At 52.6% G+C, this 24,833-nt stretch overlaps 1 protein-coding gene across 1 annotated transcript; it reads left to right on the forward strand.

Moving 5' to 3' along the window:
- Window positions 1-24,662, forward strand: LOC308508817 (rho guanine nucleotide exchange factor 18-like). The gene is made up of 10 exons (XM_081076198.1): window positions 1-291; window positions 10,938-11,062; window positions 17,364-17,620; window positions 18,322-18,472; window positions 19,151-19,265; window positions 19,886-19,943; window positions 20,297-20,341; window positions 20,799-20,876; window positions 21,889-21,991; window positions 22,111-24,662. The coding sequence occupies exons 2-10, from the start codon at window positions 11,048-11,050 to the stop codon at window positions 22,315-22,317; spliced, it is 1,029 nt and encodes a 342-aa protein (XP_080932324.1). The 5' UTR covers window positions 1-291; window positions 10,938-11,047; the 3' UTR covers window positions 22,318-24,662.
- The last annotated feature ends 171 nt before the right edge of the window (window positions 24,663-24,833 follow it).

Raw genomic sequence — 24,833 nt, forward strand, 5'->3', positions numbered from 1 at the left:
ACGCACAGGGCTGAGTGGTGGAGGAGGGTACCCTGTTTCTAGAACCCAGGCCAGTGCTGCACTCAGACCCCTGCCTCGGCCCACAGCTGGGGAGGGAGGCGCCAGGCAGGCGGGCAGGCAGTTGAGGAAGAGAAAGTTGGGGCTGAGTTGGGTCACCCTGCGGTTACCCTGAGCTCTGGCCCACTGATGCTCCCCCCGGGCCCGCTCAAAGCCCTGGCCATGGGTCGTGGGGGCTGCAGGAGCTGGTAGCCAGGCTGGGTACCTGCAGAAGCGAGCACAAGTCTCCATCTGGTGAGTGATCATGGGAGACTCAGGGAGGGACATAGAGACCGACAGGGACGGAGCAGCCCTGAGGTCTGAGGGTACCTGAGGGGCACTGGACAAACAGACCTTCCAGCTTCTCTGCACCTTCTGCTCAGTCTGCTTTCAAGTGGGTGGGGGAGGCAGTGCGCCCCATGTGTTTATCCTGCAAATGTCTGTGGTCCTAAGAGGACTCCCCAGGGGGCTGGGGTCCATGACAGACCATAAGGTAAGATAGGAGGATGAAGCCCCTTGTAGCCAAAGTCTGGGGGAGGACAGGGACAGAGATGAATAGGGCTCCCTGTGGCATAGTCACAAGGCTTGCTTTGCTTCTTAAACTGAATATTTTGGGGGGCCCCCCAATGGGCCTCCCTGAAGCAGAATCTGAAAGTTGGGGCTGGGGTGCCTGACTTTCAAAACAAACACTTCTGCTTAAGGCTGATGTCTGAGAGCCAGCCCTGAGAATGGCCTTGCCCCAATCTGCCAAGGAGGAGGCCCCTCCACGGCTCCCACCGTGGCCCACCTCAGGGAATCTCAAACCCCCGCTACCTGGGGTGGGGCGCAGTGGGGAAGGAAGGCTGTGGTTTTGTGCATGGCACACCCAAGCCTCTGCTTCCTTCCAGGCCCCAGGGCCACATGGGCTTCAGGCACGCTGGGGTCTGAGAAGGTGTCCCAGAAGCAGCCAGTAGCAGGTGGATTTGGAGTAGACAGCTGGGGCCCGGGAGGATGGAGCTGGTGTGTGAGGCTGGAGGCACATCAGGGAAGGCCTGCAACGCCACGCTCAGGGGGCTGATTCCTCAGACCGGGTCACTAGCCGCTCTGAGGAAAGAGCACGACCACCAAGCAAGGCCAAGGGAGGCTGCCCCCACTATCAGCCCCCTCAACACGGCTGTGAGCCCCTCTACTCTGCCTGCAAGAAGCAGGCTCTTCACTGGGCCTTGAAGCACCAGTGGAATGTCAACTGCAAACAGGTCAGTGTGCCTGCTCCGGGCGTCCTCCACAGCCCCCTGGCTCCCAGCCCCGGACTTAGGGTTGGACACCGTTGTTACAGGAGATAGGATGCTGTGTCAGCCAATTGCAGGTTCAAATCCCAGCTCCCTTGCCCCTGTGCCGCCATGGGCACGTGACTTCACCCCTCTGGCCTTCCCTTTGCTCCTCCATTAGACTGTCACAGACCTTGCATGTAAGACCATAGCACAGGGCCCAGCACGCAGCCTTGCCTGTTCCCTCACACTCTGTCCTTGTCCCAAAGCCTTGCTTGCTTGAGCAGCCCCCACCCATGGGACCTGTGTATATCCTTAGAAACCTTCTGGGCCACTCCTAAAATGTGAACCGAATGCTGGGTCTCAGTCTTTATCCAGTGTGCAGGGCAGGTTCTTGACAGACGACTAATCGAAGATTGTGGCCACCTCCTTGCAGCTCTTTCTGATCTGTGTCACCGCCACTTAAGAACTATATTCACATCAACAACCTGCTTGGGAGAAAAAAACATTATGTTTGTCTACCTCACCGCACTAGGTTACCCTTCCTTCCGGGGTCCCAACCCCTCAAACCCTCGCCACCAATGCCTTCCAACTGAGGGTGAGGGGGTTTTTTTCTTCCAATTTTGTCTGTCTTTTTAAGCTGTTCTTGGTGGGAGGGTAAATCTACAATGAGCTAGCCTGCCATTGTTAGAAATAGATATCCCTGTTGTATTTTTAAAGTAAGATTTCTCACAAGCCTCCATTGCTAACACAGCTCTAACCTCTTGTTTCCCTGGGCTTGGGCTCCTGCGTCCCTGTCTTTGCTGCCATTGGTTTGATGGCGGTCCCTCCTGGCTTCTCACTGCCCTCCACCAGGCAGTCTGGGGGGTCCCAGAGACATCTGTAGGGGGAAGGTGGATAGTGGGAGATGAGGAATTCAAACTTGGAGCACAGCAGAGCATGTGATTTTCCAAACTTCGTAAGCTATTCTCTGGATTTCTATGTATGTGTCTGGCAGGTTGTGTGTAATTGTGTGTGTGTGTGTGTGTGTGTGTGTGTATGTAACCATGTGTGTATGGATCTGACTATTTGTGTGTGTGTGTCTGCCATTGTCCACAAGTGCTGGAGAGTGTGTTGGGTGTTGGCGTATAGAGTGTGTGCTTTTATGTCTTTCTGTGAAAGGAAGATTTGGGGCCATCTACTCATAATACGATAGCTGAAGTCATGAGGGCGGTACAGATGGAAACACCAGAGCCAGTGGGGAGAACAGGAAGTGACCAAGGACAGAGCCCTCGGAATTTAAAGGTAGGGTACAAAAAAGGATGATGAACCAAGTCAGGAAGGGAGAGAGAGAAGTAGTGGACAGAGGAAGGAGGAGCGTGTGGCATTCCCAGAGGAATGGATTTCAAGAAGGGAGTGGTCAAAGGTGAGACTGAAAAGTGCCCCTGGGACTTAGCCCGAGAGAACAAGAAGACTGGAGGGGATGGAAATGAGACTGCAGTGGGCTGTGGAGTCGAGTAGGGGTGAGTCGGTACAGACAGCGTGTGGATAATTCTCTGAAAAGGGAGGGAGGGGACTGAGAGGTGGCCAGAGAGAAATGACAGCCAGGAATTTTTCAGACACGAGTAGAAAAGCAAGTCAGGAAGCTTCCGCCACCAGGGGGGAGCACTTGCATAGACAAGTGCTGACAGGCCCAGACATAGACACACACCCCCCACAGGGAAACACACAAAGATTCAAACACTCAGACACGCAGAAACTCAGGGAGACACCAAAACCCCCTTAAGATATCAGAGGCAGATCTCCCCAAGTCCTAGATGAGTCGTGTATATCCAACCCCACAGATACTGGTGGGCATTCAGACACATACACATGTGCACACACACACACACACACACACACAAAGAGGATCACAGAGATTTGAAAAAACACCTAGGTAATATTATTTAGCCCTAAAGAAGAAAGAATTCTTGTCATGCGCAACAACATGGATGGACCTAGAGGGTATTGTGAAAACAAGACAGAGAAAGACAAATATTGTATATGACCTCAATTATACGTGGAATCTAAATTTTTTAAAAAATACTCATAGAAAAAGAGATCAAAATTGTGGTTGCCGGGGGTGGGGTGGGGTAGGGGAAATGGGTGAAAGTGATCTAAAGGTACTTGAATAAGTGCTGGGACATCATGTACCATACGATGGCTCTAAATAACACTGCTGTGTGGTACATTTGAAAGTTGCTGAGAGAGCAACTCTTAAGCGTTCTCACCACAACAAAACAAAAACACGTTTTTTTTTCTTTTTTTGTTCTATGTGAGATGATGGATGTCAACTACACGTATCGTAGTCATTTCATTCAGTAAAGTCATTCCGCTGGTACACCTTAAACTCCTACAGTGCTGTATGCCAATTACATCAATCAAACTGGTGGGGTAAACCGACTTAGATGCTCGTAGACACGTAGACAACTTAACACTCAAGGCTTGTGCTCAAACACTCCAGACCTGGAAGCACACACTCTATGTGCCGACACACACAGGCACTGTCAAGCACCGAGACAATGACACACACACACACACAAACACTCAGACATTCACACACAGCCAGGCTCACCTCAAGGCCCAGTCTGTACTTGTTTCCTGAGCTCCACCCCCAACCAACATTACCACTCCTCACACTGGGATCTGCGGTTCCTCCCGGAATGCCTTGTCTAGCCAGGGTAAACGGCCTATAGTGCTAGGGGGTGGGGATTGTGCTAAGGGCTTGGCCTCCCCCCAGGCTGGAGTACCTGGGCTCCCCAGCTGGAAACCCCAGCACCCCGTCCCAGGCCCAAGCTCCCATCAGCTGATGTATCTGGCCGCCCCTTGCAGCAGTCCCCGCCCCTCTTGCTGGCAGCCCCATCCTGGCAAGGTTTCCCTGCTGAGTTCCTGCTTCATCCCCTCCTGATCACTCACACTCTCCACAAGCAGTCCCCATGGCTAACTCAGCACTCAACCACTCCTGGCCAGCCCTCTCCAAGCTGTGGCTGAAGCGATGGGCCTTCAAGAGAGGTAAGGGGACAGACAGTGAGCGGCAGGCACCAGGCATCCGGACAGGGCTCCTTGGACAACCTGCCCACTGTCCGCCTCAATCCTTTCCTCGGCCCGCCTGGGGCACAGCCTCTACCTGAGCCAGCCCCAAATTCCATGTCCCCGCTGCCCCACGGAACATGGAACATTGCAGACTTGTGGGGTCCCTCTTGTCTAGAAGGAAATGTCTCCGCAGGGTCAGCCAGGAAGTTGTCTCAGGAAATAAATTTGCAGGAATAGACAATCCTCCCCCCCAGCCACCCAAATGCCCTCAGGCAGCCTGGTGCCTTCCTGGGGGTCTTTCATGCTGTTTGCTCCCAGATGGCTGCAGGATGGAGGCTCAGCAAAAGGGAGGAGGTTTGAGATCCCAGGGGTTCTAGTAGACACCTCCCTCGAACACACACTGGTGGCTGGTGGCTCCCTGGATCCCAGGGCCTCAGTTTACCTCTGCAGGGGCTAGAGAGGCCCTTGTATTAGACCTCCTAGGCCTGGGTGAATTGCTTTTGCAAAAAGACCCTTCTTAAATCACAGGACGTATTTAGCCCTTGAAGATAACTAGATAGTGTCTGGGGCCATGGGACAGTGTGATAGGAGCCCCCCGAGCCCACTGCCTTCCCACAAGTGCCTGTCAGGCCGGCCAGCCCCTCTGCTCAGCCTCAACAATCCCTGATAACCATCACTTGCGTGAGCTTGTTCAGGCTGGCAGTGAGTGTCCATGAAGGAAGAGACTCAATATCTCCTTTCTCCTTAAGGACCTATTGTGTGCCAGGCAACATAGTGGAGGCGACAGGAATATCAGGAGACCTGGAGTCCGGGGATAGGGAGAGACAGGGTGGCCTGGGACCAGGATGCAATAGAAGAGTAATTGTGATGGAAGAGGTTGCTGCCAGTTATTGAGCCCTCGTGAAGTTGGGCTCAGAGAGATTGAGTGACTTGCTCAAGGTCACACAGCATATACGAGCTAGAGGAGCCAAGACTTAAAACCAGTTCTGTTCCAAGGCCACCTCTGTGGTGCATTATGCCCAGTGAACAAAGATGCCAGTGTGGGCAGCTGGAAGGCCTAAAGAGGGTTTTTAAATCTACCAATGGATGGCGATGCTAGAAAATTTAGTGCATGAGCCTCTGATCAGCCTGCCTACGACCCAGGTCCTGATGAAGACCTACCCACTCCTGACCGCCCAAGCCACGCAGTGCCCCTACTTGGGTAGGCTGAGGCTGTGATTTACAGGCCGGCAGGTGTGGGGGAGGTGCTGTGGCAGCCAGCAGGGACTCTTACACCCTTTTATGGCTGGTGCTGCACTGGCTGCTGGCGGCCGCTGCCTGAGACCTGAATCCAGGCCGATGGGCTGCTTGCTCCTCTGAGAGAATCATGGGCATGGGGAGCAGAGTATCCTTCCAGTCATTAATCCTGGGGTCATAGGAAGAGCCTTTCTGTGCCCCTCTTAAGCCTCTAACTGGCTGTCGGGGTGCCTGATGGGACTTCTTGGGAAAATGGTGGAGCTCGATTTGGGGAAGCAGACAAGGGGGTTGGGACCTCCTGGGAGGTTCCTTGGGGTGGGGCTGCACGGCTTCTTCCCTTCCATTATTCCAGTTACACATTCTGACCATACTCTTTCATTCATTCCCCAAAATATACTAAGTGCCTATATAATGAGTGTATTCTGTGCCTCAACGTGGTTTCCTTCTTGCCTGGCTTCTCTGCCATGATTCTGCCCCCACTTCCATCTACATCTCTCCCCACCTCATCCCCTCAAGAATGCCATCTTCTGAATGTAATTCATCACTGCCTCTGGGCCCTGCCCCATTACCTATTGACCCAACTATCTATCCGCCCTTTTGTCCACCATGCATTTACCCGTCTATCCATCCATCCAACCAACCAGCCAGCCAACTATTCATTCATCCAGCCACCAGCCAGCTAGCCAGCTATCCAACCATCCATCCATCCATCTGACTAACAATCCATTCATCCAACCATCCACCTATCCATCCATTTATTCACCCATCTATCCATTCATCAGCTCACCATAGAATAGCCTGGTGGTCATGAGCATTTTGCTTTGGAGTTGGAAATACCTGGGTTCACATCCCACCTCTGCCTCTTAACAGCCTGGTGTGACCTTGAGAAAGTCAGTACATCTCTCTGATCCCCAGTCTCCCCTTCTATAAAGTGGGGTCTCAGAAGATTGTTGTGAGGATAGAAGAATGAAAAGTACATGCTGGACTTAGCACGAGCCCAGGCATACAGGAGTTGACCGATACACACAAGATTTTACTACTTGGGGCTTGGGGATATAAAGTGGGTCAGAATCAGAACTTGCCCTCGGGACCTCACGGTCTGGAGCAAGGGTCGGAAAAACTGTAAAGGGCCACAGAGTAAATATTTTCTGCTTTGGAGGTCATGTGGTCTCTGATGCAACAACTGAATTTTGCTGTTATAGCATGAAAGCATTCATAAAGGGGGTAGGGCTGTGTGCTAATAAAACTTTATTTACAAAATCAGGTGTCAAACCAGATTTGGCCTTTGGGACCCCTGCTACAGAAAGGAACAAATAAACCTGCTACAATACAACAGGGGGTAGAAAAAAAGCTCAGAGCAATTCAAAGTCCTCTGGCAATGACTGTCTGCAGAGAGTCAGAGACAGTCCTTGGTTTGTCAGGCAGGAAAGGGGGGAAAGAATGATGAGAACAGCACAGAGGCAAGCGGGAGCATGGCGAGCTGGGGGCTCCTGTGTGCAGGGGTGGGTAGAAGGGGCTCTGAATGTCATCCTAAGGGGACTGGGTGGCAAGCACAGCAAGGGAGTGACCATTGGAGATGTTATGTCAGAAAGACACCAGCCACTAGGACAGAAGATGGCATCGGGAGGGCACTGACAATTGTGGTTGTGTGTGTGGGCAAACCCCAACAAGAGTTGTAGTTGTGTAGAGAGGGCAATAATAGAGGCTGAAATGAAGATGGTAGCAAAGGAAAGAAGAGGAGAGGGCGGAGCAGAGAAATGTCATAGAGGTGAAACTGACAGGGCTCAGTGTCCAGAGGGACAGCAAGGAGGCGATGCTGGTCCCCAGCTTTCTGGCCAGGTCACTGAGAGGACAGGGCAGAGATACTGATATGGGACGTGGAAGGAGGGGAAACAACGAGTTCGGTCTTGACAACTTGAAGTTGGGGTGCAGGTGGGAATATCAGGCAGTGATAACCACTAGAGACAAGGTCTGGAGCTCAGAGGCGAGCATCTGTCACCAAAATCAGAGTTCAGTGGGTGACATCAGAGTTAGGGCTCAGTCGGTGACTGGGGTCAGGGTTCATGTGTGACCAGAGTTGGGATTCACCTTTGGGCACAACAATGGGAACCCAGTCTCTAACAACAAGATCGGGACTTAGTCTATGACACAGGATAAGGGCTCAGTCCATGCCACTGGGATTGGGGCTCAGCCTATGACACCAGGATCAAGGCTCAGTGTATGACAGTGGGATTAGGGCTCAGTCTGTGACACAAAATTGGGGTTCAACATGTGACACCAGGATTAGAGTGGAGTCTGGCATCGGAATCCAGCTCAGCCTGTTCCTGGGTCAGAAGCTTCTATAGAAAGACTGAATTTAGCCCTGGCCTTTCACCTTTAACCTTTGGATGCCAGACCTACAGGGTCACAGATACCAAGCGTGAGCTTTTGCCTTTGCTCTCTGTAGGCTATGGGTGGCCTCGGGCCTCCCTGAGGCTCCTGCCCGGTAAAGCAGGCAGGCCCTGAAGCGTCTCCTGAGGCCCCTGGAGCACTGCCCCTTGGGCTGCCCCCTCCCCGCCCCAAGCTCCCATCAGCGTTCAGCACCCACCCCCACATCTGGCTTTTCTCCTCCGTCCAGACTGCTTGTTTTTTTCCTAAGGCACAGATGCTCCTGGGCTTCAGGGCGGGGAAAGCGGGAGATGTGGGCTTCATGAAGGAAGCAGAATAGTCCCTTGGCCAGCCCAGAAGCGTAGCTGGGAGAGCAGTGATGGTTGAAACTGTGGCATCATCGCACCCTGTGGCAGGCCAAGGGCACCAAAGGCGAATGCAGCTGAAGCCCCCGTGCACCTGCCCCCTCATGACTCTGCAAGGCGTCCCAGCAACTTTTCTGATAATAACTTCATTGAGATATAATTCACACACCATGCAAGTCACCCATTTACCATGTACGAGTCCGTGGCTTTTAGTACATGCACCGCATTGTGCAACCGTCACCACAATCAATTTTAGAACATGTTCTTTACCCCAAGAAGAAGTTCATATCTTTTGATTATGGGGTTATCACCCCAAAATCCCCCATTTCCCTCCCCCACCCAGCCTTAGGCAAACCACTAATCTACTTTCTTGGACCTTATCGATTCTCCTTTTCTGGACAATTTGTATAAGTGGAATCAATGATTCCACTTACATACAGTGATTAATGTGGCCTTTTGAGACTTGACTGGCTTCTTTGACTTAATATATGGTCTTCAAGGTCCATCCACATTGTAGCGAGTGTCAGTGCTTCACTCCTTTTCATGGCTGAGTAATATTCCCTGCATGGATGGACCATAGTGTGCACATCTGTTCATTGTGAATGGACACTTGGGTTGCTTCTACCTTTTGGCTATTGTGAGTAATGCAGCTACGAACGGTCATGGACAAGTGTTTGGGGGAACATATGTTTTTATTTCTCTTGGGTCTGTACCTAGGAGTGGAATGGCTGTGCAGTACACTAACTCTATGCTTAATGTTTTGAGGGACTGCCAAAACGTTTTCAAATCTCCTTGGTTTTTTGTGGGGTTTTTTATTTGTTTGTTTTTGTACACGTGTCTGTGTATATGTAACTTTTCATTCATCTAGTTATCACATGCGTTGCTTTCTGCCTTGGCTATTTTCTGATGTTCCTGCTACTTCCCAAAGGCTACAGCAATTTTATATTTACAATACTGGATTCTTTTTCTTAAAGAAGGCCCCCGCTTGTACAAGCTTCAGGCCCCCCAAACATGGGGCAGTGTGTGTAGGTACGCAGCTGGGAGGAGAGGAAACGTGGATAGGTACACACAGCCCTGCCCCTTCCCCCTCTCTCTGTTTACCCCACATCGGGATAGAGAAGGACATCATCACCCCATCCCCTCTGCCAGCAACAGTGATTGACAGGGAGCGTGGCCAAAAAATATATCACCCAACACATACGCTTTAGGGCGTGAAAGGGGGTACTGTTTATAATTACCCTGGCTCATGTAGCATTAACTAGGACTGTCGCCAGCAAACCAGAACATAGAGTCACCCAGACATAGGGGACACAAGCTATGGAGTGAATGGGGGGGACCTAACTTGGTACTTTCCGAAAGCATCCACCATTCCACTCCCTTCCCCAATTTCTGCTCCACCTCGGGCAGCGACTGCTATTGCTGCAGAAGTGCTGGGCAGTCCGTCCACGTCTCCCGCCACTGGTCTGCTCTCCTCTGCCTGCACCCCCTCCTCGAGCCTCGCCTCCAGCTACGTTCCCCTCACCTCCGTGGTTTGCGCAGGGCCTGGGAGGTCTCTGCAGAGAGATGGAGGAGTGAAGGGCATCCAGATGGCAAGGCAATAAGATGAAATGCACACAAAGGAGGCAGCATCGCTGGGGTGGGGGGAGATTGCTAGAGGGAGTGGTGCAAGGTCTTCACGCAGGCGACTCAGGGCAGGAATGGGGTTTTCAGGCAACCAGTCCTGCAGGAGTAGGGATGAGGCGCAGTAGGAAGATCCTGGTGGCCATGAGTAGCGAAGCTAGGAGGCAATGGGGAGCCTCCATAGGGACCCCAATAGGCAGGCTGATATGCTCTAGCTACAGTGTAGGGGGAAGGGGAATGAAAAGAGGGCACCTTCCCCTCCCATAGCAAGAGGCTCAGTCCAGAACCCAAGATCAAGCCAGGGCACCCTCCTGACCTAGAGGGCAAGGAAGGTGGCCAAACTGGCCAAGCACCCCGATAATATGCCTGACACGCACTGGGCCCTTTCACCCTCACCAAAGCCCAGAAAGGTGGGTATTATCACACCCACCTTCCAGGTGAGGAAACACGATCCTTCCCCAAAGGTGTGCAACCATTAGTGGCAGGTCCAGGAAGGGACACAGTCTGGTTGTCCCCCAGAACCCATGTTTTCCCTTCTATACCATGCCACCCAGAGGTCCCCAGAATGCAAAGGTCAGTATAGGAACAAGAGGGAGCCTGAAGTCCCACCAATAGAGACCTTCCAAATGTGGGCATGGGGCACTTCTTTTGGTCTTAGGGACCCATCTTATCCCAATGAGGGCTTTTGGCTGTAGCAGGCATGACAAATTGATTTCATCTTATGAGCCCACTGGGACATAGCTGCCGGAAATGGTGTGCTGGGAAGAATTCCGAGGGGACAAATGACTCGGCAGGAAAGAGCCTCCGGATTGCATAGAAATGTCTGCCACAGTCTCAGGACGAGGAAGGGATGGCGTGGATGTTGGCTTAAATATGATTGAAGCCATCATCCCTAGCCACCCCATTTTATGGATGAGGAAACTGAGGCCCAGGAAGAGCCAAAGCAGATGAAGAAGTCAGGGCTCCTTGGGCTTCCCAGTTCAACCCTGACACCTTGTCCCTCTTTTCTCCACAGGCTCTGAGCCCAAGCCATGTGCCCAGCCCTTTGACCCTGGGGCTGCAGCTTCAGCCACCAAGAGCAGCAGTGGACCCTGGAGGCCTGAGAATCCGGACTTCTTCTCTGCCATGGGGGATGAGCAGGCAGGTGTCTGCTGAGGCGGGCAGGAGCAGATGACAACTGTAGCAGCAAGTACACTTCGTTTAGCACCTGCATTTCACCAGGCACCTTGTGTGCATTATATCGGGAACCTCATTAAAACTTGGCAAAGCAGTTTTTATCCCGTGTTACAGATGAGGAAACTAGAATCCTTTCTGGAACAAGAAGAGGGAGGAAGGGATAAGTAGAGGGTGGGAAGAAAGAAAGAAAGGAGGGAGGGAGGGAGGGAAGGAGGGAGGGAGGGAGGGAGGGAGGGAGGGAGGGAGGGAGGGAGGGAGGGAGGGAGGAAAGGAGGGGGGAGGAATAGATGGATGGATGGATGGATGGATGGATGGATGGATGGATGGATGGATGGATGGGAGGGAGGGAGGGAGGAAGGGCGGGAGGGAGGAAAGGGTAGAGGGAAGGAGGAAGGAAGGGTTAATAAGTGGGTGAGTGGGTGGGTAGATGGATAGATGAAAGGGAAGAAAAATTTCCCATGGGGCAGGATCTCTGGGCCAGAGCAGATCTGCAGAGTGGTCCCAAATTGGGCTGAGATGGCCAAGCCATGACACCTACAGGCTGTGGCCTGCGGGCTGCCCAGGAAGGGGCGTGACTTCCCAGAAGGGGGCTGACAGCTGGCAGCTCTCTGCAGATAGCTCCCCCCCACCTCTGGGACAGCACATTCTCACTGAAGGGGGTTCCGGATGGCATCTGATACTGCCCACCACTCTAAGGAAGGAGGGTGTGTTCTGGGTAAACCATATAGGGCATTCTGCGTGAACGCTCCTGTCACTTTATAGAAGAGGACACTGGAGCCCAAGCAGAGAACGGGTGGGTCTGAGTGTCAGAAAGAACCCAGGGTGAACAAAGATAAGACGAGGAGGCAAGCTGAGTGATGGGTCCTTCTAGGGCCCTGGGCCTCTTCCAACAGGGACCATGGGCTACAGGCTGTCCTCTTATGATATGCTGATGGAGGAATTATGTGCCGGGGAGGAGGGGACCCTCCGCGTGTGCAGCGAGGCTCTACCCCTCCCCAATAAGCCCCTCCACCTGTGTCCCTGTCATCGTCACTCACTTGGTCACCAGAGCCCTGGGCATTATCCTTGCTCCCTCCCTTCCCCATCTGTCCCCGAGCCCTGTGAACACTGTACCTGTACAGCCCTCAATTCTGTCCACGTCTCTCCGTGCTCCTCCACTGCCCACCTGGAGGCCACCATCACTCTCTCCCATGGGATGTGCACAGGTGTGGTGGCTTCCCCCCAGCCACCATCTTGCCCCTGGCCAACACCATCTCCACTCCGCACCTTGCATAATCTTTCTAGGGGCAAGTCACAGCCCCCCGGCCTCCCCTGCACCATATTTTGGAGCACCACATTTCAGAACTGAAATCCTAACTTGGCCTACCAGGCCTGCTGGTCTGGCCCTATTGCCCCACCCTCCACACCTCCAGCAATAAGGAGCAAGAGCCAATTGTTAGAAGGCACTGTGAGTCCTCAAGCCTGCATGCGGGCTTCTGAACATCCTGTTCTTTTGTTGCCCGAAATGCCCTCACCCACAGCCTTTGCCTAGACAATTCCTACTCGTTCCTCAGGGCTTCACTCACTGTCACTTCCTCTAGAAGGACCCCTGCCACCCCGATTTCATTTTTCTCTTCTTTCCTCCCTCCCTTCCTTCCTTTCTCTCTTCCTTTTATATTTAGTAGTTCTCTTTATTGAAAGTCTATGTGCTGATAAGATGTACATCATCTGTAAATGCATGAACCTTGACCAGTATAGCCAGTTCAAGAGCTCATTTACATGTCATGTGGAGATGATTTTATGTGGTTGGAAATAGGGGTGTTCTGGTTTTGTTTTGGCTTTGGAGCTATCTAAAGATTGTCTAACTTTTCCTAATGCAGTTGTACTTAGTAGGTTTTCCCATCAATGATTACCTTGGGTTTTGTACTTTTAAAAGGGGGGGTTTTCTAAGTAAAATTCCAACCTAGAATTCCTGTCCCTCTGGACAGGGTCAGCTGGCTCCCCTCAGTTCTTCCCCAGCCCACTTCCTGGAACATTGATTGTAATTGCTGGGTTTAATCGCCACTCTTCTCTAGGAGGACAGGGGACTGGCTCTGTGACTCTGTGACACGGTCATCAACTTACCAGAGGGAAGGCCCACCACTCCTGAAATATAAAAACTTGAAATATATTATAAAAACAGCAACCATCCTAATGTTTGCTTCCATTTTGCTTCCATCAGGGCTTGCAATAAACAAACCTCATCTCATTTTACCTGCAGAGCCGTCTGACCAGAAGGCAGCATTATGCCCATTTTAGAGATGACAAAGCTGAGGCCCAGAGAGTTTAGGAACTTTCCCGAGGTCATGCTGAGCTAATAAAGCCACACCAGGGCTGCAAACCTTGACTAGGGCTTTTCTACCAGGCTGCCACTCGAGAACCATCTGCCCTGGTATTTATTTGCTATTTTCTTTGGAACCAAATCCCCTTTTTTTGCATGATGAGATGGAGCAAGGAAACTATATGTGTGAAGTAGCTTTGGTATGCTTTATTTTCCTAATAGACAATGAGATAAATAACTACATTGTTAAAAATAATAAAAAAAAAAGTTTATCCATCTACTATTTAAATCTGCACGCAGTAAGCCCATCTGCAGAGTGGGGATTCCTGGGATATCTTGCCTCTGGGTCTGAGCCAGGAGCCCATCCCCCAAGATTCCCCAAGGTCCAGGGATCCTCTCTGGGGTGTCAGGGCCAGCGTGCAGTGTTTAGTCAGATGCCTGGAAAGGCCCCCATTGGGCCAGCTCTTACCTTGTCTTGCCAGGAAGTGTTGGCAGAAAGGTACAAGTTCCCCAGCAAAGCCCCCTGCCGCTCCCTCCCTGGGTGTACCTGCTGAAGGGAGCTGGGACAGCCTGTGCCCCAGATGCCAGCCACCCCCAGCTCTGGCTGGCTTCCCACTTCTGCCTCGGGTGAGTGAGGCCAGATGAGCGAGAGGGATGGGGGGGTCCAGCCCAGGCCAAGAGGCTGTCCTGACATGTTTATATTCATAGGAGGATGAAAACCAGAGACACAAAAAAACTTTTCAGGCAGTGGCGGGGGAGACAGGAGGTGGGTAGAGGTTGTCCAGGAACCAGGGATGGGATTGGAGTGATTTAGGGGCAAGGGCAGAGCTGAAAGGAGGCTGTCACCGAGGTCACAGGAGGGCCAGGTGAAGCCGGGCCAGCTGGACTCGCCGGGGCCAGAGGTGTGTGTATTTTGGCAGAGACTAAAGAAGAGGGACCCTGGTCTGTAAAGGACAGATGGAGGTGGTGGAGGGGGAGAAGGGGCAGCCCAGGAGGTGGAAGGGCAACATATCAATGCGCTCAAAGGAGAGTGTCCAGAAGAAGGGAAACCGGAAAACTGTGGCAGTTCCTCGAAAAGTCAAACACAATTACCATGTGATCCAGCAATTCATTCCCCTTCTCCGTATCTACCCAAAAGAACTAAACGCAGGGACTCTAACAGATATCCACACACCCATGTTCACAGCAGCATTATTCACAGAAGCAAAAAGGTGGAAGCAACCCAAGTGTCCATCAGCAGGTGATGGATAAACGCAATGTGGTCCATCCACACAATGAAATGTTATTCAGCCTTAAAAAGGAACGACACTCTGGCACATGCTGGAATACAGATAAACCTTGAAAACATTATGTTAGGACACAAAAGCACAAATATTGTATGGTTCCCTTTCTATGAGTCCCTAGAGGACTCAGATTCATAAAGACAGACAGTAGATGAAAGGTTTCCATTTCATCTAGTAGATGAAAGGAGGCAAAAATGTGGAGTAAGTGTTTAACAAGGGCAGAGTTTCTGTTTGGGAAGATGAGAAAGTTCTGGAGAAGGATGGTGGCGATGGCTGCACAGCAGTGTGAATGTACTTAATACTACTTAACTGTAAACTTATAAATGGTAAAAATGGTAAATTTATGTTAGGTATATTGTGCCACAATAAAAAGAGGAAGGGAGAGGTCAGAACTGTAGGGAGCTCCAAGTACCGTGTTTCCCCAAAAATAAGACCTAACTGGAAAATAAGCCCTCGCATGGTTTTTCAGGATGACATCCCCTGAACATAAGGCCTAATGCATCTTTTGGAGCAAAGCTTAATATAAGACCCCGTCTTATTTTGGGGGAAACATGGTAGGTGAAGTCAGGGGAATAAAGGCGAGAACCCAGTCCTTCCTCATTCCAGGGGACGTCCCCTGCCAGCCAAGACCTGCAGCTGACCAAGAGCTTGGCTTTTGCCTGGCAGGTATTTTTTACTTTCAATTGGAAACTTCTTTGAAAATTGCCCACACCAAGCATTAACAGGAATCCCTCTGTCCCCTCTCACCTGGTAAACACTGGCCATGCCCAGCCAAGTTGTCCAGGAGTAGGGTTATGAGACTGAGCAAATAAACTTACAGGACACCAGTTAGATTTGAACCAAATATTGCAATGTTTGGGATATACTTATACTGAAAAAAGCTATTCGTTGTTTGTCTGAAATTCAAGTTTAACCAGGTGTCCTGTATTTTTTATCTAATAATCTTATCCTGGGGCCCTCTTGCTGAATTCATGAAGGGGGCCACCTTCAGGCCACCAATTGGGACAGTCTATCAAGGGCTTCCTGAGGTCACATGGATGCCTGGGGGCCACATCTCAGTGTTGGTTTTGAATGAAGCGATGGGAGAGGCCCACCTACCCAGTTACCCACCAAACCCTGTATGAGGACAGTCCTAACAAAGGCCTGGAAAAGAACAGAGGGACACCTTTCTTAACTTCAAGGAGTCACGATAATAGGCTGGAAGGCATGCCCAAGGTGGGTTTTCAAGGATGAATAGGAGTTCGCCAGGCTGACTCTAGGTGGGCTGGGAGAAAAATGTTCTCCAAAGAGAGGTAAAGGCATGTGCCCTGACTAGAAAAACTGACAAATAGAATGACTGGCAGAGAGATAGAAAAAAGGCAAAGGAAGCAGAGGAAAAGAACTAGAGAGCAGTGAGTAAAGAAAGAGTATAGAGCACAGATCCAGACAGACCTGAGTTTGAGTCCAGCTCTGCCTTTTATTGACTATGTGGCCCTAGGCAAGTCCTTTTTCCTCCCTGAGCCTCAGTCTCCTGATCTGGAAAGTGGGGTAACAATGCCCCCTGGTGGAACTGCTGTTAGATTAGGGATACACATCTGTGTATCTTTGGTGCCTGGCGTTGCTGCCTAGTGGGGGGGGGAGGGGAGGGAACTTGAGGCTGTAGAGGGGGCAGAAGTAGGAGGGGGCTGACCCTGGAGCGTTTTGAATGGTGCTGCGGAGCTGCAGGAAGGCGAAGGCATTGGAGGGACTGATGGCTCAGATGATCCAGACTCCATGATGATTGGAGGGAGCAGGGCTGGAAATGGGGAGAGTCGGGTAAGGAGAGCGAGTCAAGCGCAGGGTCCAGTACTGTCATTTCTTAGCACGTTGATAATCAGTTCATCGTGGATCTCCTTGCATCACTTTTGAGTTGTTTTAAATATTGCATTAAAATATTAATGCAATATTTTCAGGGGCAGCTAGTTGGCTCAGTTGGTTAGAGCGCGGTGCTCTTAACAAGGTTGCCAGTTCAATCCCCACATGGGCCACTGTGAGCTGCGCCCTCCACAACTAGGTTGAATCAACTACTTGACTTGGAGCTGATGGGTCCTGGAAAAACACACTTAACAAAAACAACAACAACAACAAAATATATATATATACATATACATATATATGTATATATATCTTGATTCCTGAGGGTTTGGGTACCCCTTCTTCAATTTTGTGCCGGGGCAAGTGTCTCACTTGCTTCACTCTAGTCCCAGCCTGGGAGGGAGATTTAGAGTCCAGGAGATCCGTGAGGAGTTCGGGGACGAGACTAGGAGCCCCACCACTGCCTGAAATTCCACCATGCATGTCGAGGGTGACGTACCTCCGTGAGGTGCTCTGACATGTTGCGTCTGCAGACATGATCTGCTTTCACGAGGCTTAAAACAAGCCGAGTAAGCCCACAGGGCAGGGGTTTCTTGAGACCATCAGATGGAAACTCAGAAAGGGAGGTGAAATCGGGTCTGGCCATCCAGACTTCCAACCCCTCTTTTGGAAGAAGGCCGTGAAGGCCCAGGTGAGACAGAGCGCTGGGAGTGGACCACACCCCATTCCACGCCACCTGCTGTGGGAAGGGCACTGAGCCCAGGTGGGCCTGGAGGGGGATGGGCAGGGTCTGAGTGTTGGGGCCTCTGCTGCCTTCAGCCAGGGCCCTCTTCTCCCCGTTGGCCTACAGGAGGACGTTATCCCTGGGCGGCTCGGAGAAAGCATGGAGGACCTCAGCCTGGACTTGGAGGCCCTTCAAGGCAGCACGTATCTCGAGGACCTGGGACTTGGGGCCCCTTCCCACAGCCAGCCTGGGGGGGCCGAGGGCGATGGCCCCCCTAGCGAAGCAGTGGGAAGAGATTCATCCTCCAGTTTGGTGGCGTCCACAGGCCTTCCTCAGAGACACAGCTGGGAGAGGTCACGGAGCTGCTCGGACAGCTGGCAGAGGTGGGTCCCCCACCCCTGCTGCCTTCCATGACACCCCCCCAGGATCGGGGGTGTCTGCCCTGGCAGAGTCAGCCCTCTCCCAAGACACACATTCATGGCCGCACACAGCCTGTGTGGGCACACGAATCCATGTGCACGGGCAAACACAAGCCCAAAATCACGCTGTATCTGCACGCTGCGGGCAAACACGATCGCGGACGTGCTCACTTGCCTGCACACACTAGGTATACATACCCACGTTCAACCTGCATGCTTGCACACTTGCCCTGCTGCAACCCATATATATAAACCTAAATGTGTGCCTTGCACACCAGTTGTGCACGCATGCACAAAGCCACAGATGCGCCTGGGGTCAAAGCAATTGGATTCTCGACTCCACACGCCACAGTGGCAGCCCCAAATAATGGAGGGGGTTGACTTAGCCACCTCTCCCACATCCCCTCCACCCCTCTCAAGTCACCCCTACTAGAAAGCCAGTCCATGTAAAAATGGGTGGTCTGTGATGCAATTGTGGCTTCAGCAAATCCCCTAATCGGGCTCTCTCCACATTATCCCTCTGATAGAGAGAGATCTGGACCCCTCTCTGTGCCCTCCCCGGGAAGCATCAGCTGCAGGTCCCCGCAAGGCCCCGATGCTGGAGCTGTGACAGCAGCTAGGTGGAAAGACCCGCTGAAGCCCTACTCCCTCCCTTCTTCCACCAGGCTCAGCCTCGATGCCTCCACCGTGAACGAGGGGCCCTGTCTCCCCCGGACGCTCGCTAGCCTAGCTCTGAACCTTCCTGGACAGGGTCTGCAGGCCTGGACTAAAGAGTCTCTGTCTGAGGACAGGACCCCAGCAGAGCTCCCAGCCAAGGTGGGTGCAGCCCGCAGCCACCCTGGACAATAACGCACCTCTGGGCCCAGGAACCAGCGCTGCCGGTGGGAAGGAGCACTCATCGCAGATGCGGGCACTTACCTGTCATGGTGGGGTGGGGCTGTCCATGCTGCACTGTAGCCCATGACCAGGGAGTGGCTGAGTCCTGAGATTCCAGCCCAGGCCTGAGGGCTGTCACCGGGGTGGGGTCCACAGCAGGGACTCCTCAGCCACAGATGCAAACACCTGCTGGGGCGTAGGGGAATATCTCGAGGTCTTTGCAGCTGGAAGGAAGCCCTGTCTGTGACTGGGGTCAGCCACTGGGATCTTGTCTCAGGTCTGGGATTCCAGCCCATGGCTGCGGACTGCATCTCGGGGCGATGGCCTGTGCCTGGGGCATCTTTGCTCATGACCATGACCTGGGGGGAAATTCCTGATGTGCTGGAATCTGTAGCTCAGAGTTTCAGGGCTTCAGCCCATGGGGGGGGGGGGTGTCCCTGGGCCTGGACTGTAGCCTGTGGCTGGGGAGGGTATGGCTCTAGCCCTTGGCTGCTAGGGGGATCCATCTGCCCTGTGGCTGGGGGGCGCCCTTGGCTGGAGGCTGGGAACCCTCGATCTGGGAGCCTGACTGCAGCTTGGGGTACCTCCCCAGCTTAGCAAGATGTGTATTCCCTGCAGGAATGTAACAGTCCCGAGAAAAGAGTGAGGTCACGGTCTGTTCCCATGTCGTTTGATGAGATCAGCTCCCTGGAAATCTCTCAGGCCTTGGAGATGCCCATTCCCGCCGTTCAAGGTAGCCAGGGCTGGGGCTTTCCCTCGTTCACACCAAGTAGGGTAAGAGATTTGAGCTGGAGGGTGCCCTGGATGGGGTCCCAGTTGGACCCCAGAGAAGGGAAAGGCGCTGGGGGAGGGGGCGTAGGGTCCCCTGGGGGTCCTGGGGGTTCCAGAGAGGGGGAGAGGCCTCCAGCATCTGCAGCTCCCCCTTCCCCCAGGGCCTAGAGCCAGGGTGGACTACACCATTGCAATGACCTTGCCCAGGGCTCTCTCTCCTCTCTTAGACTCTGTCTCTTTCTTTATTTCCTTGTCTATCTTTAAATCTCTGTCCTAAGAGCTTGTGTCTCACTGGTGTCAGACAGACCTGCAGACTAAACCCAAATCCACCACTTTCTAGAGAGTCTCAGCCACCACACAGCTTTCTCTGTAAAAATGGGACAATGAGTATATCCCCTTAGGGCCACTTGGGGGTTCACTGAACACACACATGCAAAGCACTTAGCATATCGCAAGCAGTGGTGAGAAGCTGAGGACACCTCAGTCCATGGCTGTCTGCCTTGGGTCAGAGTGCCATGCACAGCGCGTCCTGCCCCAGAGCCCCCTCACGACTGTACCTCCTGGGGTGGGGATTGCTTCCAGGCCTAGAGCCCCCGGTACTGGAGAGCCTGGAAAAGGATCACGTGGAGCCAGGTCATGTGTGAGTGTCTGCCCCACGGTGGGGAAAGGACCCCAGGGGACAGCCAAGGGGTCAAGGCTGGGGTGGGAAACAGTGCAGGTCATAGCTTCGCTGGCAGTTAAGTGACTGGGGCCAGTCCCAGTCCCCCCATAACCCTGGTCTTCACCCCACACCATCCTTCTCCCAGGGGAGTGACCCAGGTCCCTCAGGAAGCTTCCAGCATAGCATTAGGAGAGGGTTTGGGGCTCCCAGTTAGGGTCTGCATTGGGACCCGGGGCCTGGTGGGGTGATCCCAGCTCATCTTGGGGAGCATGTCTGTAATTTGGGACAACTCTGGGCTGTTTTTATCCCTGCTCCCCCCCCCCACCCGGCAGGCTGATTGTCCAGCAGGTACTGCAAGAACTTCGACAGTACCATGGGTAAGTGGGAAGGGGGACGGGGGTGGCGTGGGGGGGAGGACAGATGAGGGGAACAGGTGTTAGAAGACAAGGTGAAATGGGGACAGGAGAGGTGGGGGGGGACCGGTGAGGGAAAGGACAGGGGACATCAGCCAGGAAGGAGCAAGGTGCCACTAGCCCATGAGGTGTCTTTGCACAAATAAGAACAGGTGCCACTTTCCCAGATACTGCCATCTGCTAGAAAATCTCCCTGACATGCTGATTTTGTTCCACCGAGACGTGTCACTGCCCTCTGCTGGAATACCACCCCAATGACCACGTGCATAAGCCCACATGTGAAGGAAGGGTGGAGTCTCCGCTCAGACGGGATACCTGGCACACAGTTATCCACAGAAGCCCTGAGGGAGAGGGGCAGGAAGGGGCAGTTGGGGTTTTGGGGGGCTGCTGTCCCAGATGTCTGTTCCCTCTGGTCCTGCAGGGCCCGGCAGAGGGCTCGCTTGTCGGTCGGCCCTGGAGGAGCCCACTCAAACCTCACCTGGTTTGAGTTCCTGTCCGAGTGAGTTCACAGAGCTGCTGCAGACGGGAGCTGAGGGTGGGTGGGCAGGGGGCCAGCACTGGATTCAAACAAACAGCTTACCAGCGGCCCTCTGTTCCTGGCTCTGAGATGGGGGCCTCCATACGCTCACTAGAGCCACCAAAGGCAACAGTGGGGGTAGCAGATGGGTGGGGGCTGGGAGCGGGTCCTCACACACCCTAGGAGGGCAGAGGAAGACTTCCTGGAGGAGGTGACAGCTTGCGCTGGGTTCCAGTGGAAGAGTAAGAGTTTGCCAATATGTGGAAATAAGGATGGGGAGAAGAAAACAGTGCCTCTGGGGGAACTGCGGGGCACCTAGGGAATAGTGTCAGCATGGAGCAGGGAGGAGGGGCTGTGAGGGAGTCAGCGGAGGCCGGATCACCTCTGCAAAGCTGAGATACTCTTGTGACTGATAATGGTGAGCACAGCTAGGATTGCAGGCGGGTGGGGGAGCAGACTGGAGGTGCGGAATCTCCCTCCAGGAGTAGATTCTGCCGGGGCTGGGTTTGTTTGTTGCTGACTTAATAAATAAGTATTTATTAAATGAGAATATGCCTGTAATCCAGGAGGCGTGAAGGTGATGTGGGGGCTGACGTGTTAGGGGGAGAAGGGAGCCAGATGTGAGAGAAATCCCGCAGGAAGGATGGGCAGGATGTATAGGCTGCTTAGCTATGGGGGGAGGGTTGATCTGAGGGAGAGGTACAGATGGACAGAGCCAAGGTTTCCAGCCCAGGCCCATCGAGGCACCTCAAGACCATGTCCGTGTCCCGCTGCATACCCGGTCCCTGAAGTTCCAGGAACTTTGCAAGCAATTGACAACGTCCGTTGAGTGAGAGAAAGAAGGAGAGAGTAGGGACCACAGGAGGGGTAAAAGAGGAAGAGGAGGCCAGAGGGAGATGGGTCTCAGGTGGATTCCAGGAGCTACAGGCAGGACAGGCTGAGCAGAGCCCTCTGGGCCTGCTGCCCCCTCCTCATTGATCTTCCCCCACCTTAGGAGCGAGGATGGTGCCAGCAAGATGGAGAGGAGTGACAGGGGCACCGGGGTGAAGCGCAGACTCAGCTTCCTCCGCGGTCGAGTCACCAGGCAGAAGGAGAAGGTCAGAGGGCTGGGCCGGGGGGTGGGGCCTCTGCCATCCCCAGCTTGTCAGGGTGCCATGCGATTCAGGGCAGATCTGGATATACAGGACATTCTAAGTCCCCGCTCTGTCCCCCACAGGGGAAGAGCCCAGTGTATCTAAAGGATAAAGGTCAGGATGCCCGGGAGAGGAAGGAATGTGTCAACGGCCACCAGCTGGCACGAGGAACCTTCTTCAGCCACTCCAGCTGCCCCCTGTGCGGCGAACTCTTTCTGAACTCTGGTAAGTCTGGTGGCCCAGCCTGTCCCCCTGGATGGCAGCCACTTTCTCTGCTTTACTTCCTCTAAATCACTCGCGTGGCCTCCTTTGCTCTTTGCATTCTTGTCCCATTTCACCCTCGCCAAGGGTGGGCCAACCTCAGCTCCCTGGAGAGCAGCAGGTCCCTAAAGGCAGGGACCATTTGGTTAGATTACGGCCTGCAAAGTGCCCTTGAGTCTCAGCCTCTGTCATTGCAAACATCCTCTTATAAAATCCAGACTCAGGAAGAATATGCTTCATAGTTAGCTAGGGCTGTGTAACAAAGTACCACAACCTGATACTGTTCTTCAGCTTCAACAACAGAAATGTATTGTCTCACAGTTCTGGAGAAATCTGAGATCAAGGTGCCAGCAGGGCTGAGCTCCCTCTGTGGGCGCTAAGGGAGGGTCCATTCCAGGAGACTCTCCTGGCTTCTGGGAATTCCCTGGCCAGGAGAATCCTCCCTGCGCACACGTCTGTGTCCCCATTTGCCCTTTTTATAAGGACACCAGTCATATTGCATTAGGGGCCCACCCTACTCCAGTGTGACCTCATCTGAACTAACTAAATCAGCAATGACCCTATTTCCAGGTAATGTCACCTCCTGAGATGCTGGGGGTATTAGGACTGCAACCTATACTCGGGGAAGGGGGACACAATTCACCCCATACCAGGCAGCTTCGTGCCTCCCAGAGTGCTCCAGGGAATAAGGATAAGGATCTCTGTTCAGAAAAGAGTACTGGGTTCAAGAGGCCCTAGAGGCAAATGACTCCGGTCTTCTCTGGCGTTTAGAATTCCATCCTTTTAAAAATGAGCCCCACTTTGTAGGGATGCAGAGGAGACGGCCACTGCATATCAGAAAACGTGTGTGCAGGTTATAGCTGAGAATTCAGGCTGTGGATGGGGGCGGCAGGATTCAGGCTGGTGCAGGGTCCGCCACCTCGGGGCTATTGTTGGGGAGCTGTTCCGTGCATTGCGGGGTGTTGAGCAGCTTCCCTGCCCTCCACCCACTAGATGCCAGTAGCCCGCCTCTCGTGACATGACTCCAGACACAGCCAAATGTCCCCTGGGGAGCAGGATTGTCCCTGCGAGGATCAGTGGGCTCGTGAGATACAGAACAGGACCGAGGGTGGGCCATGCAGCGAGAACGACACCTCCACCCGTGGGGCAGGTGCCTCCCCGTGACCTGAGCCACAGGTTTTGCATGTGTTGCCTCTCCTGGCTCCATAGGTGGGCATTTTCTTTCTTCCTCATTCCTGCCTTTTTCCACAGTACCGTTTTCACAGATGTAAGGCTGTGGGTGTCCTGCTAGGGGCTGCTATTGTCAGCAGTGTTCCATTTTGAACTTTTCTCTCCATCAGACGAGTTCCAACCTGCTTTCTGACACACAGTTGTCTTCAGCAGGGGCTTGTATGGGCTTTGTAAAGCGCAAAGTGCTCTGACAACTTCAGCGTCTTGAAGTCCTTTTTTGTCTTTCTTTCTTTCTTTTTTCTTTCTTTTTTCTTTCTTTCTTTCTTTCCTTCCTTCCTTCCTTCCTTCCTTCCTTCCTTCCTTCCTTCCTTCCTTCCTTCCTTCCTTCTTTCTTTCTTGAAGTCCTTCAAGCAGCAGGTGACTTCCTGATTCTGCTGACTTCCTGTGCTCTTCTGGGGGCTCTGAGGTCTGCTGGATACAGGGGGCCTTCCTGGAGGGCCAGGATCAAGCCTCTGGAACCCTATCTTGGGCATCTAATTCAAGGGGCAAGTGAGAGATTGGCATAAAGAAGGGTGAGGCCAAAGACCTAGAACCAGCCATAGACGGTACGTAAGTTACAAGTGGCTGCTTTCGCACTACAACAGCGGCACAGAGCGTTTTGCATCATGCTCACAAAGCTGAAAATATTCACTGTGGGACTGGACAGAAAACGTTTGCTGACCCTTGAGCTAGCTTACCCTGCAGCAAGGAAGACCCAAGAAAGTGACTTACCAGAGCCAGCCGATCAATAAACCCTTTACTTATATGACCTTGAAATTGAGGGTTCCAACAGGGACTAATTTTCCTGTATGTCACTTGGCCATCGCAGAAGATGTTGCACAAATGATAAGAATAATGGGTAACAATACATCGCTGAGCACTTAAAATATCCCAAACACTATGTGCTTTAAATGCAGTTCCTTCTTAGCCATCACAACAGCCCTCTAAGATAGGCACTAGTACTTCCCCTTTCTACAGATGAGGAAACTGAGGCCCCAAGGAGTTAAGTGCTCGTCCAAGGTCACACCGTCAGGATTCGAGCTCACAGCCTGAACCCTTGATCATCAATCCATGGCCACATCACACCATTTGATATTTCAAAATTATAATAAGATACTCTTTTAATTTTTTTTTTGGTTGTACCAAAGGTAAAATTTTACATTTTAAAAGAAAATAAATACCTCAATTTTTTTTAAAGAAAAAGAAAAAGAAAAGAAAGAAAACAAAAGACATGGAGAAAAAGAAAATTAAATTACAGATGCCTGAAGAACAAAAGTGTAGTACATCAGAGACACTGTGGTTTGATGTGCTTACTGTCAATATTTGGGGGCAATAT

Source organism: Rhinolophus hipposideros (genome assembly GCF_964194185.1).
Source record: "Rhinolophus hipposideros genome assembly, chromosome: 16".
Classification (NCBI taxonomy): domain Eukaryota; kingdom Metazoa; phylum Chordata; class Mammalia; order Chiroptera; family Rhinolophidae; genus Rhinolophus; species Rhinolophus hipposideros.